Source organism: Leptosomus discolor, chromosome 5 (assembly GCF_034619465.1).
Source record: "Leptosomus discolor isolate bLepDis1 chromosome 5, bLepDis1.hap2, whole genome shotgun sequence".
Lineage (NCBI taxonomy): Eukaryota > Metazoa > Chordata > Aves > Leptosomiformes > Leptosomidae > Leptosomus > Leptosomus discolor.
Window position 1 is genome coordinate 45,296,593 of NC_141395.1, and position 15,407 is coordinate 45,311,999.

The window sequence follows — 15,407 nt, forward strand, 5'->3', positions numbered from 1 at the left end:
TTGGAAATGGGTAGTTTAAAAGGTAATTTAGAAGTTGGAAATTACTAAGCTTTATTTCAGACTTAAATACAAGACCCTTATTAGTTCATGATACTTTGAGAAATGTCAAAAAACCCCCGCGTATTCCTATTAAAGTAGCCTGCTCACTACAGTAACTTCAAAAGCAATTTGCAAGTAGGGATGAAAAAACAAGAAGCAAAACCACATGACACTGCAAGATTCTTACCCATTTCAAGCACTAAAACTTTAAAGGTCACATGTAAGTCTATACATGAATTATAATACTGGTAACCTTGCAGCACTGTGCCACTTCCCTCCTGCCTTAACTCTGAATCATAAGAAAATCATCATCTTTTCCAGATACAAGAAGATAGCCAGGAGGCTACAAATTAATGACTGTCTCAAACTCATCTAGCTACATTTGTCAGAGAAAAAAACCATACTGGATAGCAAAAAAGTATGGACTTAAGTTTATTTTTATGTCTATGGTAATGCCCCCCCAAAATGTTACAACCATATCAACTTTGTAATTTTCACTCAAACAAAAATTTGTATTTGTAATAGAAACACATTAAATCAAACATGTAATAGAAACACATTAAATCAAACATTAAATCAGAAGTCCTGAAGTAAGATCTTTCAAACGAAGCTTTCAAAGTGATCACGCTCATTAAAGTCCTGATTTCTTTATTACATTCTGACATAGGAAGCAGCTCAGACTAAGATGTTCAAATGAACACAAGAAGTAAGAATATGAGTATTATAGCACTCTGAAAGCTCCAATGTAGCCACCTTCAGTAAAGCACACACACATTAGTTTATTAATATAATGAAACTTTTATTTTCCATCTCCATCTTTTATTTACATCCAAAAGAAGTATTTTTGAAAGTTCAGACTGCTTAAATTAAGCTGAACTACTCATATGACAGCTACTCTTTCTTTTCTCAGATGCTGATCAGGAGTCGAATACTACTTAAAAAGGTCACCACTGCACAATATTGTTAACTCTACCCACATTGCACACTGTTACAAGGAAGTGCTTCTTTTACCATTGCTTACCAAAGGTGTGAAGAACAAGATAATTAAGGTATTCAGTATTTACCGGATCCATGAGTTCATAATAAACTATTATGAAACAGTGTACTTGCATTGACTACACAAATGGGTTTACATATATATATATAAAATTTTTATTAGGCAGCAATTACTTACGCTTTCTACTGCACTGAGACTGTGGCCCTTCTACTCATTCTTTAAGAGCATTTTAGGACACGTGATTAAATAAATGCTGTTATAAACAAAAGCTGTTTATAAACTACAACAGCCAGTCAAAGAACTTTCAAAATCACCTTCTCTGTTATAAAAGGATACTTGGTCTTTCTATGTGGTGTTACCAAAATAATGGAAGTTTCTTCATATTTCAGAAGCCAGTATATAACTCCATGGCTATTTCTAGGCAACCTATTTGTGATCAAATGCAAACATCTTCCACCACCAGCTAGTGCTCATCAGGCATCTATTAGATTACATCTAATCTGTTCTACCCAAGGATTTTTAAATTATTTTTATTACTTTTAAGTCATTGATAGATAAAACTATTTTGGCCATTTCTACCTCTAAGGAGGTAGAAATCTCTTACATAAGTTAGAGTTATGAATCATTAATGCACGTACTGCCACAGGTACAAGCTGAGTACGAAAATAAATCTCAAGTTATACATATCCTTTAAGTTTTACAGATATTGACAATAAATAGTAAAAGAATCTCTAACTTTTTAAAACAAAGTCCTCAAAATTACACGTTACTGTTCGTTAAAAAGACATTTAAACCCCTTCCTTTCCTTGTGAGAGTATTTCACTCTGACCCAGCTCTCCCTCTGGTCCAGTTTCAGAGCAGCTTTGTGCAGGGGAGAAGGGGGATTTTTGGTTTGGAGAGGGAGGTGGGAGATATTATTAAACTGAACTCCTGCACAGGAGCATAAGAGAAACAATTGCCCAACGGGCAGAGGTAAGAAACATCTCAGTGCCATGCCACCTGCCTCCAGTTCATCACTGAAAGGCCTGCAGAGCAACCACACAGACAAATAGCAGCTTCTGCTTTCATGTGAAAGGGAGGTGATCGAGGAAAGGAAGGCCCAAGTGCTGTTTTACCTTCAATGTAAAAGACACCATTAATAATTCAAATGCAGAATTTTGTCTCAAGCCTAAGAATATAACATAAGGCTCAGGGATGGAGGTCAAACTTATCTCCCTCTTTTCTTTCCTTCTGCACCTAAAACACAAAACTAACACTCCTCCAAACACTGCTAACCATCGCAGTCTATTTTCCCCATAGTGTTAGATACAATTTTAAAGAAGAAAATTATTTCTCTTTACAGCAAAATCTCAAGCATTTGAGATCTATTTATATGCATAATTATGCACACATAGTCACACAAAATAAAGCGTCATGTCTTAAATCGCAAGTGGAAAACATCTAAGTGTCTCATTTCACTGTAAGTGAGGAAAATTTTAATTATATTTCTCAGGCACTTAGGCAGTCTTTACCCAGCTTTCAAACTTTCATGTAAAGGCAGCTGCTCTATTCCAGCAACTTTACTTACAGCAGTTATAAAGTTCTGTTTCCATTTCAAGATAATTAAAACAGGTTAATTTATTCCTATCCACTTTCCCGCACACATTCTTGCAGATGTCACAGTCCATTAGCCAAATGAAGCTAGCCAAGTTAAGACTCTGCATTTTCCAGCTCTCCTGAGTTGCAGAAAAAACCCTGATTTTATGCCAGCTGCTGCACTCTCAGTCCATGCAATAGTACCACCCAGACCTTTATACACACTGCTACAACCTGCAAGGTTGCGTCCCAGGCATGCACATGTGTGTTAGTTTTACTCACAACAGAACAACACCTCTGCAAAAAACATCTTCATTTGAAAGGGAATTCCCACTAGTTTACGCTTATTACCTGCATTAGAAGTACACCATTTTGTGCAACTATACCTGTGTTTATTTGTAGCACAGTTTTAAAATTAAAATCTGATGGGAAGCTATCAAAGAAATCAAACCAGTGCTACACTACTTAAAATTAATTTACAGATTTGAAACTTTGTAAGCGTACCTCATACTATTCAACTGGACAGCTGAGCCTTGTAGTATAAAATACTACTTAACATCATTAGTAAGCCCCAACGTTTTTATCTCAATTTGAAAGTCTAAAAATATCTTCTCTCCGGTTTCTCTCAAACTGCAAAGCTGCACATTGCAATGTCGAAGCACATTGGTCATTCAAGCATTTCCGACAACTGCAATGCAAATTGATGCTCAAGAGTCAACAATTACACCAAGTAAAACCACAAAGCAGTAAAACACCTTTGTATCCAGCATTGACTAAAATTTCTTGACATGAAATATTTACAAACCTAATTATACTTTTATTTCTAAATTAAAAGAAGGAATAACATTACAAAACCTCTTAAGATTACTAGAACAGCAAGTGCTAAAGACAGTGGAACCAGAACTTGCATTATCAATGGATCATCTTTTTTAAACCTGTCTCCCTCTGTGTTTAAGAGCAGATGCAAAAGGGAGCTTGAATAAACATTGACACTTATGTCAAGGTTGGGTATGTTCAATTATCTTAAAAATATCTTGGTTTTTTTTCTAACATGAGAAATACATGAAATGAAAAAAGATTGATGAGCACTGGACAGCAGACATTACCCGTTTGGACAAAAACAAGTATTAAACAGCGTAAGATCAATAACCATGTAATTTTGTACCACATTAGCATACATGATACAGAGAGTGCCAGAAATGGCGGGGGGGGGGGGGGGGCAGAAGAAAAACAAGACTCTCTTGATTTTGGCAAAATCTAATTAAGCTGTTAGAGTGCGTACACAATTCTAAAATAAAAACCTGGGCTAAAAGTAAAACACCCAAGCATGACAAAACACCTAGGTAGATAATACAACTAGAATGAAACCTTATCAGCAGCGAAAATTAAATAATATTAGAACAGAACAAGAAGAGCATACCTGCAAAAACCAGAATCTGCACCGGTGAAACAGGCAGCCATGTGAGTTTATGAAAGTAGATGGGGGCTACTGTCCACTCCTTTGGTCTAGTGTAAATCTGCTTTTCAGGGTTGGGTTTGTCTTTTTATTTTAAAACCTCCTGAGATGCTACTGAAAAACTGTTCTTTGTTCAAGCTCAAAAAAACCCCAACAAACCAAACCCACACAAAAAAACCCCAAGCAAACAACCGAAAAACCAAAAAAACCCAGAGGAGAAAAAGACGATTAAAACAACTGAGCAGAAAGGTATTTTGGGAATCTAATCAAATGTTGCAAGCAAATACATTACTCTTTTGGGATCCTCCACTAGCAAGAGTACATTTGATCATGGCTTAGAGAAGAGTAAAAGCTACAAGTAGCCACTTCAGAGAAGAAACACCATCAGAAAGCAGCAATGATCACTCATATCAGGAAGTTTTGGCGATTTGTTATTCCTGAAGAAGCAAAATTTTAAAAAATAATTAATTAATTAAAAATCGGTGGGCAGGTGACCAAGGCAGAGGAAGCAAAATTCCCGCCCAGAATGAAAGCTCTACTTGCCATTTCTGGGTTTCACACACACACACACACAAATAGGACTTCCACAACACACTTAAGTACACCAGGTTCTTGGTATAATGTTTAAAAGTACAAGCATAGTTTCACTTACAATTCCCATAAAATCAAGTGTGACTTTTTTTATTAGAGAAAGGAGTTTCCAAAACAGAAAATGATCCTTTTTGCCTTTTAAGAGGAAGTATCCAGTGTGACTGCCTTTTACAAACTCATGAAAAGCACAGCCAGATGTAAGCCATCTCTGAAACAGTTTTTGCTTGAATTAAAACACATTTTTGAGAAAAAATGAGTGATATGATTTGCAACATCAGAGAATAAAACCAGCCCACTGTTTTCCTACCTGTGTCTAAACAGAAGCCGCAGACTTCATCTCGATTCTTGCGCTATTTTTCTCATTCTCGAATTCGTATGGCTCTTCAAGCATGTCTGATAACAAAACCCATGCACTGCTGAAACCAGGGGTAACATTACTCTAAAAGTTGTATCAGGTACAGTTAGTATAACCTCCACATTCCCTACCCAAGCTTCAAAGCTGCTCTTGACCACAGCATCACACTAAGAGTTCAAATTCCTCAAGACTTCCAAGTTCTTTTAAGAGCTCCCGCTTCCCACCTGAAACCTCACCATCTACAAATACTTCCACACTGAAAATTAAAAGATAAAACTTCAAATTAAAGAAAAAACAACAAACAAAGTCAAACACAGAAATCCCCAAAGAAACCCAAGCAAAATCTCCAACACCAAGAAGAATACCTAAAAACTAAGACCATGGATACAGTAGAAAGAAATAACACGAAAAATAGGGGGAAAACCCCCCAAATTTGTTAATACTTATCAATTCAAACGAAATTTTAATCAAGCCTTTTTCCTACCAGTTTGGCAATTTTTACTTCTAATCATGCAGAATTAAGAACTGAAGAACATGGGAGTTACAGAAGACTAAGATGTGGGGAAGATGCCTTATAAAGTATAGCCAAAACTTCCAATGGGTAGAGGGCCCAATTTATTATTTTTTTAAAATCATTTTCAAATCCTTGCTAACTAGCATTTTTGTTCTCACATCATGTATCAGCTACTCCACTACCTTGCCTGCGATCAGCATCAGGCCAATACACTAGTAATTACCAAGGTCATCCTAGTAACAACGTTGGCAGTGTCTTCCAGTCCTTGGGAATTTTCTCAGTGTACTAAGACTGATTAGAAATCAATAAGGGACTTCTGCCAGGTACTTCAAACTCCTGGAACCTGACAGGCCTATTTTTAGCAGCTCTTTTACATTTATACTCAAAATGGGAAGTACCATATAACAAGTATCTTCTACCTTATTCCTCAAAACAGATATTTTTATGTAACATTCCCCTGCATTCCATTAAGATATCTATAAAGCATACAGGCTGGGGGCAGAGGGGTTGGGTTTTTTCGTTTTGGTTTGGTTTTTGATTTTTTTTTTAATTTTAAGTCCTGACACTAGGTGTTTTTCATAGAAACAAAACATACTAGCTACCTTTTGTTCAATTGTCCCTGTACAATATTCTCTTTCTATAAAAGCCCACAGAAGGATTTTGTGTTTTCTGTGGCTGGTTGGAGACTGTTTGTATGCATGCGATTTTTCTTACAGGTTTGGTTTGCCTAACAGAAACCTATAGTTTCTTCTATTATTTACTCATAGAAAGGACATGGTAATAACTGCCAGCTACGCACAGAATACTTCTTGGTCTGTATCCATCTGACTAGCACAGCTACATCACCTATTTTTGGGTTTCGGATACACACAGTAGAGTTCTGTGTCCTCTACAAATCAAAAATTATCAAGCCTCTTACTCAATTCCATCCATTTCCTTGATATCTCCCTCCATTGAAATCAGCAACTTCATAAACATATCAACACCAGTGAAAAACCCAAAACTGATGGGTAGGTGCCCCAAAAGATGACAAGGCTTCCTCATCTACCTCTTTGTGAGTTTGTGATTTCAGCTAGGAGTTTTGGGAAGAGAGACCAACTTAACCATCACTAGCTGATGTCATGAACACCCATGTAACAATCCTCCCTGACAGCTAAACAAGTTAGTGTACATAACAACGTATTATCAAAATACTAGCTCAATACCAATTATTCTCTGAAGGACTCCAGAAAAGGTCTGGAATGTACATCTGACATCAATGTCCAAGATAATTTTTTTGTCAATTCAATATGAACAAAACGCACAAGAATGGATACTGTTGTCATCCCGAAAAATAGTAACAGTGATTAATTGAAGACAATAACCAAGAGAAGACAGGAAAAGATAACAATTAGAGGAATAATATACTGGAAGAGGATACAGAAAAAGATCAACTAGAGCAAAACCCCACAAAACAGTAAAGATATTTCATTAAAGAAATAGATGCACTCTGGTCACAAGGCAACAACTTTTCATTTTAAGCTTCAACATTCCAATTAGTGCTCTAAAATACACAGTAGACCAGAGTTTGAAAGTATTTAAAAGCTGCCCTCTGTCACAAAGATGTGTTGAAGTCCTTCAAGATTAATTTTTAAAAGATACTGAAAATCAATGTTAAAACTTTCAAAACATCAAAGGCTTTAACTGAAGACGTATTTCAGGATAAAGTCAAAGTTCACCTAAAAAAAACCCCCACCATTATTTTCCTTCCAAGACAAAAAGCAAGTATTTGATACTGATTCTCCATTAATATTTTTCTAACACAAATACAATCTACTTTATTTTCTATAAAAGTGTTTTTATGTGCACCCTGCCAACCATCCCCTTTCTCAAGGGAGATTAACACTCGCCAGCACTGCTGTTCTACACAGCCAAGAGCTGATTTAATTTAAAACAATAAAAATTCCCACTATACACAACTTTTCTCAAATTAGCCCCATAAATTCGACATAAACGGCACTTTATACCTCAAAATGCAGAAGGCAACCTGGAATGCAGTTTATGGGGCCAATCAAACCTTACTGTTATCAAGCCAAGTTTCAGACCTTTGCAAAAGTAGACAAGATTTAACCACACCGAAACACTGCCAGTTAAAGCCCAAGCTTAGATAATCCAGAGGGCGGCTGCAACTTTTAGGGATTTTGTGGGGGGTTTTTTTTTAAATATACATCTTGGGTTGTACTAGCAAAAAAAAAATCTCCATTTATCCTGCTTGCTTACTTCAAAGTAAGTGTTTCAGAAGAACAGTTAGGACCAAAACATAAATTCTGTATGAACAATGGTGACTTGTATATTGTGAAAATAAATGCCTATAGCACACGCAGACAACAGACAATGGTACAATAATGACCTCCTTATATTCAGCACAGAAAAGACTCAAAAAATTCTAGGTTTTGGCTTCTAAAACAGGACAACTAATTTTGATGAAAGATGGAAGGTAGTCTACTGAGAAAAGCATAATCCAAAATACAGAAATTCAGTTCGCCCCACACTTCCCCAGTAAAATTCATTCCAGAAGAATAACACGATAACCATCTCCAAAATGCATTTTCAACTGTTTGTGCTAGTTTAGGAAGGGTTTTTTCAATGCAACCAGCATTTGCAAAGCATACATACATCCTGTTAACCTAGCTTACTCTTGAAACAGAACATGATTATCTGTATAAGCAAAGAACATGAGGAAATGAAACTAGGAAGGATAAAAAAAGAGAGAAAAATTCCCAGGTCATTTACAAATCCGTATAGGTAAAGATACAGATGAATCTTTCCATCTCTGGGGTGAGTTCTACTCCAAATATTATCTGTTTTCAGAAAAAAGAAGATGCAGTGCTTAATTATATCCTGCTGCTTCATCATCCTACGATTGCATGGAATAGCAGCACAAACTGAATGGAGTTGTTACTTTCACATTGCACAAGACCTACACCATCCAGCCAGATCTTTGCATGACAGACTACATAATCCAAGGATCGCTGAAGAACCTCTAAAAACTAAGTTTCAGCACTCTTCAGTCAGACCTTCCAGAAATCCAGAAAGCCTTCTTTTCTCCAGGCTGAACAACCCTGACTCTCTCAGCCTGTCCTCATAGGGGATGTGCTCCAGCCCCCTGATCATCTTTGTGGCCTTCTCTGGACCCGCTCAAGCAGGTCCATGTCTGTCTTCTGCTGGAGGTCCCAGAGCTGGATGCAGCACTGCAGGTGGGGTCTCACCAGAGCAATCTGCTCCCTCAATGTGCTGGCCATGCTTCTTTTAATGCAGCCCAAGATGCAATTGCTTTCTGGGCTGTGAGCATACATATGGCTCATATTCAGTTTTTCATCTACCAGCACCCCCAAGTCCTTCTCAGCAGGACTGCTCTCAATCCACTCATTACCCAGCCTGTGTCTGTGCTGGGGATTGCCCTGACCCAGGTGTAGCACCTTCCACTTGGCCTTGTTGAGCCTCACAGGTTCACACGGGCCCACTTGCCCAGTCTGTCCAGGTCCCTCTGGATGGTCTCCCTGCCCTCCAGCGTGTCATCCCCACCACACAGCTTGATGTCATCACCAAACTTGTGAGGGTGCACTCAGTCCCACTGTCCATGTCACCGACAAATACGTTAAATTTGCAGTTTGGAGTTTTACAGAAGAGTTGCTTGACTCCTGATTTGCAGTTGAACTAGCAGCCTTATACAAGCAGGGAATTCTGGTTTGCTCAGCTCAGTCCTTCTATAAACCACCTTTCCAGGCAGACAAACCCACACCCCAGATTCTGACAAAAAAAGGTTTTGTTTAGTCTATTAAAAACTACATTGAGCTGAGAATTTTTTTTTCCCCAAGACCTTTTATGGACTATGCATAATGCAGTATGTTTACTGTGAAGTTTCCTAGACTGCAATATGGCTGAAAACCAATACAGAAACAGCAGTGCAGGGATCTGACTGCGAAGGGAACCTCTAAATCTAATCCTGCTGTCAGCTTGCTGCCTGATGCTCTCTGCAAGTGGACAATTTTAAAGATAAACTCATGCCTTACATAGATTAAGAGTAGCTGCTATGCAGGTAAACAATAGAAAGTTCTAAATTCACTGTTTCATTGAGTGACTACAGAAAGAAATGTTACATTTTTCACATACAGAGAATGTCTTTTAGAAAGGACAATGTTACATGAAAAAACACATTAAACTCGGAGTCATCTATTCTGTATTAATCCAGACACAACCTATCTCATTAGATATAGGATGCAAGTATCAGGCTTAATTTCATCCATGTTAAAAAAACCAAAGAACTTTTATAATTCAAGTGGCAATATTTAATTCATATCTTGCTTTCTTACCTTCTAATAGCCCAGAAAAATGGTCATACTAGAAGGACCTCAACTTCACACCTGTTCAGAGGTCAGACTGCCACAGTAACAAGTACCAAGAATGCTGCGGTTTTTCTCCTTCAGAAATCACAAATCAAAAATAGATGAAGTATAATCTTAATGGAATGCAACAGCACGGGTTTATAAGAAAATATATAGGGATTAAAAAAACAAAGGCATATTCTTAAAGATTCCTAAATTACTGCTTGTCAATCTCAATCTAAAAAGCAGAGTTTTAATTTATTTGCCTATTGTATAGGAATACCTGCTTAATATTTCTGGTCATAGTTTGCTTGTTTCTGAAATACTTCAACAGCAGCTCATCTTACACAAACAATGTAAAACATTGTAAATAGTGGATTTAGGAGGAAAAAAGAAAACATTTCAAAAAATTAAACAAAAAAAGACTCTGGATTAGTATCAACTACTAGTTAGAATATCTGATATACTGATAGCAGCCAACATTTTATTACAGTCATGCAGTTGGGAAAAAAGATCTTAATGGCAGAGTTTTGTATTGCATCAGATAGTTTCAGTGAAGACTAATCAATTAAATATTCAGACTGAAAAAACCATGATGTTGATGTGAGGATATGTAATTATTGCCATGATTTTTAAAAGATCCAATAAAACTTTAGACTTCGTCAGAGTTAACTCCAAATTTAATTTACCTCTAAATTACTATTTTAGTTAATGTTTTATCATTAATGCTGTTGCTCTCTAAAATCAAGCAATTTCTCAGGAATACGAAGTCTGTACTCCCTGCAAAAGGCGGCAAAGAAGTGTCCAGTTGAAGAGTACTCTCCAAGAGATGAAGAGCTATATGGAGAGGGTCAACACGTGCATACTTTCTCCAATTCTGCTATGAAAATCACAGCTCAGCTTTACTACCCAGTTGCCCCACACGTGAAATAAGGATATTTACTTTTCTTTGAAAAGCTTTCTGTAGTTACAACAGGAGCAGTACTCTATTCAAGAGTTATATATTGCCACTTTTGAATTAGTCTATCACACACAAAACCAGACAATGGACCATGCTACATTTACAATCACCAACTATATTTCATTGTGCCACAACTTAAATCAAACTGATTTCAGTAAGACCTTATGGTAATTAATATAACTTCTGATATTTCTCAAGTTTATAAAGCCCTTCTGTATACATTAGCTAACACACAACCTTCTGTTTCTTTTTTCCTGCTTCAGCAGCTTTTATACCCCCACAACATATCGTTTTCCTACTTAAGCCCCAATCATGCAATCAGATCCGCAGCAGAAGGTTTCAGTGAAGCTGTAGCACAGAAATCACTGGGATGTGTGCTTGGGGGTCTCCTTGCACAAATCCATTTAGATGCAGACTGTAGAGACTAGAGGCTTGCTTTATAATCTGCATAACACAACGGAGCCGTGCTTGGAGGGATCTGGATGACACTTAAGATAGATCAAGCTACTGAAATGAAGTACAGCAGAAACACAAGATTAATACCAGTGTCTAATTCTATAGAAGACACACAGGCTGGATATAAATTCAGTTTAATAATAAGAAAACATTTGTCTGTTTTATTTATTTAGATTCCACATTAACATAAGGAAAAACTTCTTCACTGTGAGGGCGACAGAGCACTGAAACAGGCTACCCAGAGAGGCTGTGGAGTCTCCTTCTCTGGAGACATTCAAAATCTGCCTGGACACGTTCCTGTGTGACCTACTGTAGGTGGTCCTGCTCTGGCAGGGGGGTTGGACTAGATGATCTTTCGAGGTGCCTTCCAACCCCTAACATTCTGTGATTCTCACTTGAATGCGAAGTCTAAAGTCAATGGAAAGGCCAAAGGGTTACCAGTTTAATCCCATCTGCCTAAATCATAAGATTACTACTAATAATTCTAGTGATGAGAAATATAATTAAAAACTCTTTCCCATCTATTTGAATTATTAAGAAATAGTTGAACTACTGCCATTTCTCCCCCTTCATTAGTCAGGGTCTTTCACAAAGAAAACAAGAAAGGGATTGTCTGTGTTTTTTTCTTAATTTTAAAGTATTATAAAAGAAAATCAATAGAGTGACAAAATAACAGCTTGAAATTACTTATATTCACTTTTAAAACAACCAGTTTCAGTTTCATATTATGCCCTTAAACAAATCCTTTTAAACAGGTATTATTACTGTACAAAATCAAGATCACTATCTCCAAAACCAGAAACAATTACACAAGAATGGGAGGCACATAATCCGTTTATGTATTATTTAAATAAAGTAGGCCTTTCTCCAGAAGTCTTTCAGTAAATACATCAATATTTTGCCACACAGGTTCAAACCCTGCCTGTATCCATCATGCCAGAATTTTGAAGCCCGAGCCCTCCTTTCACGCTGCCAGTTCCTGAGGGTGTCCGTCTGTCTGCTTTGTGCCATCCAGCCCCGGTACTTCTACCACGCTCCCAGAGAGGTGGTGTCGGCACAGCTGCACCACCAACCCAACAGCCCTGCTCAGCCCGAGGCACGTAAACGTTCCCACACCTTCCGCGGCTGCACCAGCTCTGTCCTCCATGAAAGAAGCCCCCTTCCCCATCATCTGTTTCTCCACCAGTAACGGCACGGCTAATGCTCTCCCTCGCACGTCCTGGGCCCTCCTCTCCCACTCTAGCCCTCCTCCCTAGAGGGCAGCGTCCCGACTCCGAAGGGCCACCAGCTCCAGACGTGGCCTGGTGTCATTGTCTCTCGGCTTCCGCCACCCCCGCTTCCTCCCCCGTCCCTCCTCCCTCCCCACTGCCTGTCACCTGCTCCCTCCCCGCCGGCCGTCTGCTTCCAGGTCAGCTCGGCGCCTCCGTCTCTCTGCCTATTCATGCTGCGAGCGGGGAGAAGAGCCCGCCGGGCGCCGCAGCGCCCGCGCCGCCACTGCCAGCGAGGGGCAGGGCGCGGAGGAGCCGCTCTCGGCCGGGGCGAAGCTCTCCCCTCGCCCAGGAGCACCCGCACTGCCAGAGGGCTTTGTAGTAAGACGGCGAGAGGCCTCGGCCTCTCTGCATATCCAGGCCGAGTCTCGCACAACTCACCAGATGCTCCACTCGATCCCAACACCTGTGCCACGGCTCAGCCCGCAGCCCCACCCCCCCGGCCCTTCCCCTCCAGGCAGTCCCCTCTGCCTTATTTCCCCAGGGCCCCAAAGCGCCTCTTCTCCCTCCCTCTCCGCCCCCCCCCCCCCCCCCCCCCCGCAACACAAACACACACCAGGCAAGAGGGGGGAAGGGGGCCCCGGAGCGCACCCCAACCCCTGGCCGCCCCGGGCCAGTCCCCGCCGGCCGCCCCTTCCCGCCCTGGGCTGCGCCTCACCTAGAGCCACCTCGCAGGCTTTGCGCAGCTGGGAGTGATGCGCCTTCTTCACCTCTTTGTCGGCCAGGATTTTCTCCAGGGCCCGGGTCAGAAACATGTTTTTCGTCTTCTTCCCTTCATACATGGGCGCGATCGAGCCGGGAGAGGAGGCGTAGGAGGAGGGGTGGGGTGGTAAGGCAGAGCGGGGCACCGGCCGCTCCCGCCGGGGGAGGGCTGCGAGTGGTCGGGGCAAGCGGCGAGGCCGCGGGGCCGGGCCGAGGCAGGCGCGGGGGAAGGGCTCCCTCAGAGGGAGGGCCGCGGCGTCCCGACGCCCGGTCAGAGGCTTCCCGCGAGGGGAGGCTGGGGTGGGCCCGGACGGCGACGACGACAGCCAACCCCTGCAGCTGAGGGAAGGCGAAGCCTTCTCCTTCCCCCCCGCCCCCGCTGCGTGTGTGCGCGGACGGCGCCCGCGACGCGCTCAGGCCCGGAGCCGCCCGCGGCCGGCACCCGCCTCCATTAGCGGCGGCGGCAGCAGCAATAACCTGCCCTCGCCATGTTGGAAGGAAGCGACGTCAGGGCCGCCGCCGCACGGCTGCGGAGCGGGAGGAAGCGGCGGCCGTGCCCCGGCCGGGATGCGCTCGCCTTCTGCCCGTCCCGCGGGTGCGCTACAGGTGGAGCAGACCCGTGGGAGGCAGCGGAGAGGGAGGTACGGAGATGGCTGCTGCCACCTGGGAACTGGCGGAGGAGGAGGAGGGGCAGGGCTTCCCTTCCGGGCCACCAGCGCTAGGAGGAGGAGGAAGAAGAAGGCTCCCGTGGGAAGCGCCACCTGCCCCTGAGGCGTGGGCTCCGCTGGGGGTAGGGCAAGAGGCTCCCTCGGAGAGGAGGTCCCTCCTTCCCCCGGCCGTGGCGTCCCCTGAGGAGTATCCCCCGGGGCTGTGCCTCACAGGAGGAGCGAGCGGAGGGAGAAGGAAGCGCGTTAGGGTGCGGGACGTGACCGGGCTCCACGCGCTCCTTCCTGGGGAGACGGGGAGTGCGGTGCCCGCCCCGAGGGCGCGCCCTCAGCCCCCTCTCTGCCTGGCTGCGGTGGGGCGCGCCGGGCCTCGCCTCGGCCGTGCGGGGGCAGCGCTTCCCGCCGGAGCCTCCGGCGCGGCCTCTCCAGCCGCCTACACCCACCTCGCTGCTGCCGGCGCTCTTGGGCGCTGGGTGAAGGCTGTACCCCCCTGTTGTCATGGTGCCCTTTCTGCTCGGGTGCCCTTTCCCGGTCGCCTTCATCCTCTGTCTTTAAAATACAGACATCCCGCAGTTCTTCCCCATTGTACCTGCACTACGAGTACAAAGCATTAAAAAAAAATAAATTGCACCTTCACTCATAACTAAACAGTGACTGTTTTGTTTTGTTATTTTATTAAATTGTTAGAAAACTTGGTAAAATTGTGGGGTTTTTTCGCTTGTGTTCTTTGGCCTTTTTCCCTCCCAGAGTGCTAAGGGGTAATTTCCTCATGCTTGGTTCAGGGCCAAGAAAAGCTGTGGTTGACTCTGGCTGACTGATAAGCAGCAGAAGCATAATAGGGCAAGTTTTTGCACTCAGAGGTGGTACACCAGTATTTGAAAGTAGAATATGGCACTAACTGAAGTCAGGTGTGTTTTAGAAAATTATTACCTTAAACAAAAAATATTAGTTAGAAATTAATCTGGAAATAAAAGGACTGAATTCCTAGCTTTCAGGCAGAGTGGGACAAGGCTCTAGCATCAGCATGCAGAAAGCAGAGAGGGTTGTGGAAACTCAGGGCCGTCTCTCACCTTGGAGGATGGAGAGCCAGCACACAGCAAGGAGGTTATCCCCAGCTAACTTTATCTGTCCTCTGTTCCTGCTTCATCAGTCAGGACAACAGCTTTCCAAAGAAGTTAATCCTGATCCCTTCCTCATGGAGAATTTGAGAGAGCCTGCCCAGGCTATCATGCCACCATGCCAAGGCCTCACAAGCAGTCTTGCATTCTTTACTGAAAGCTTATTTGAGCACCTCTGTTTCTTTTTCTACAATGAAGTGGCTATAGTTGCATTAGTAAAGGTACAGTGATCCCAGTCACCTTAATGAAGAGGGAGCTAATGCTGCCCAGTATTGCTTTAACCAGTTTCCCAAATGAAAAATTAATTGGGCCAAAACAACTTGTTGCTTTATAGGTATCTATATTT

The 15,407-nt window shown here is 42.2% G+C and overlaps 1 protein-coding gene across 5 annotated transcripts in view; it reads right to left on the reverse strand.

The window, feature by feature from the left end:
- The window catches only part of ARFGEF1 (ARF guanine nucleotide exchange factor 1), a 95,063-nt gene extending 81,705 nt beyond the window's left edge, over positions 1 to 13,358 (reverse strand). For all 5 annotated transcript variants that reach the window (XM_086465452.1, XM_086465450.1, XM_086465451.1 and 2 more), the window contains exon 1: positions 13,235 to 13,358. In XM_086465452.1, coding sequence (XP_086321578.1) covers positions 13,235 to 13,358 — 124 coding nt within the window. The remainder of the gene's footprint in view (positions 1 to 13,234) is intronic.
- Between the last annotated feature and the right edge of the window lie 2,049 nt (positions 13,359 to 15,407).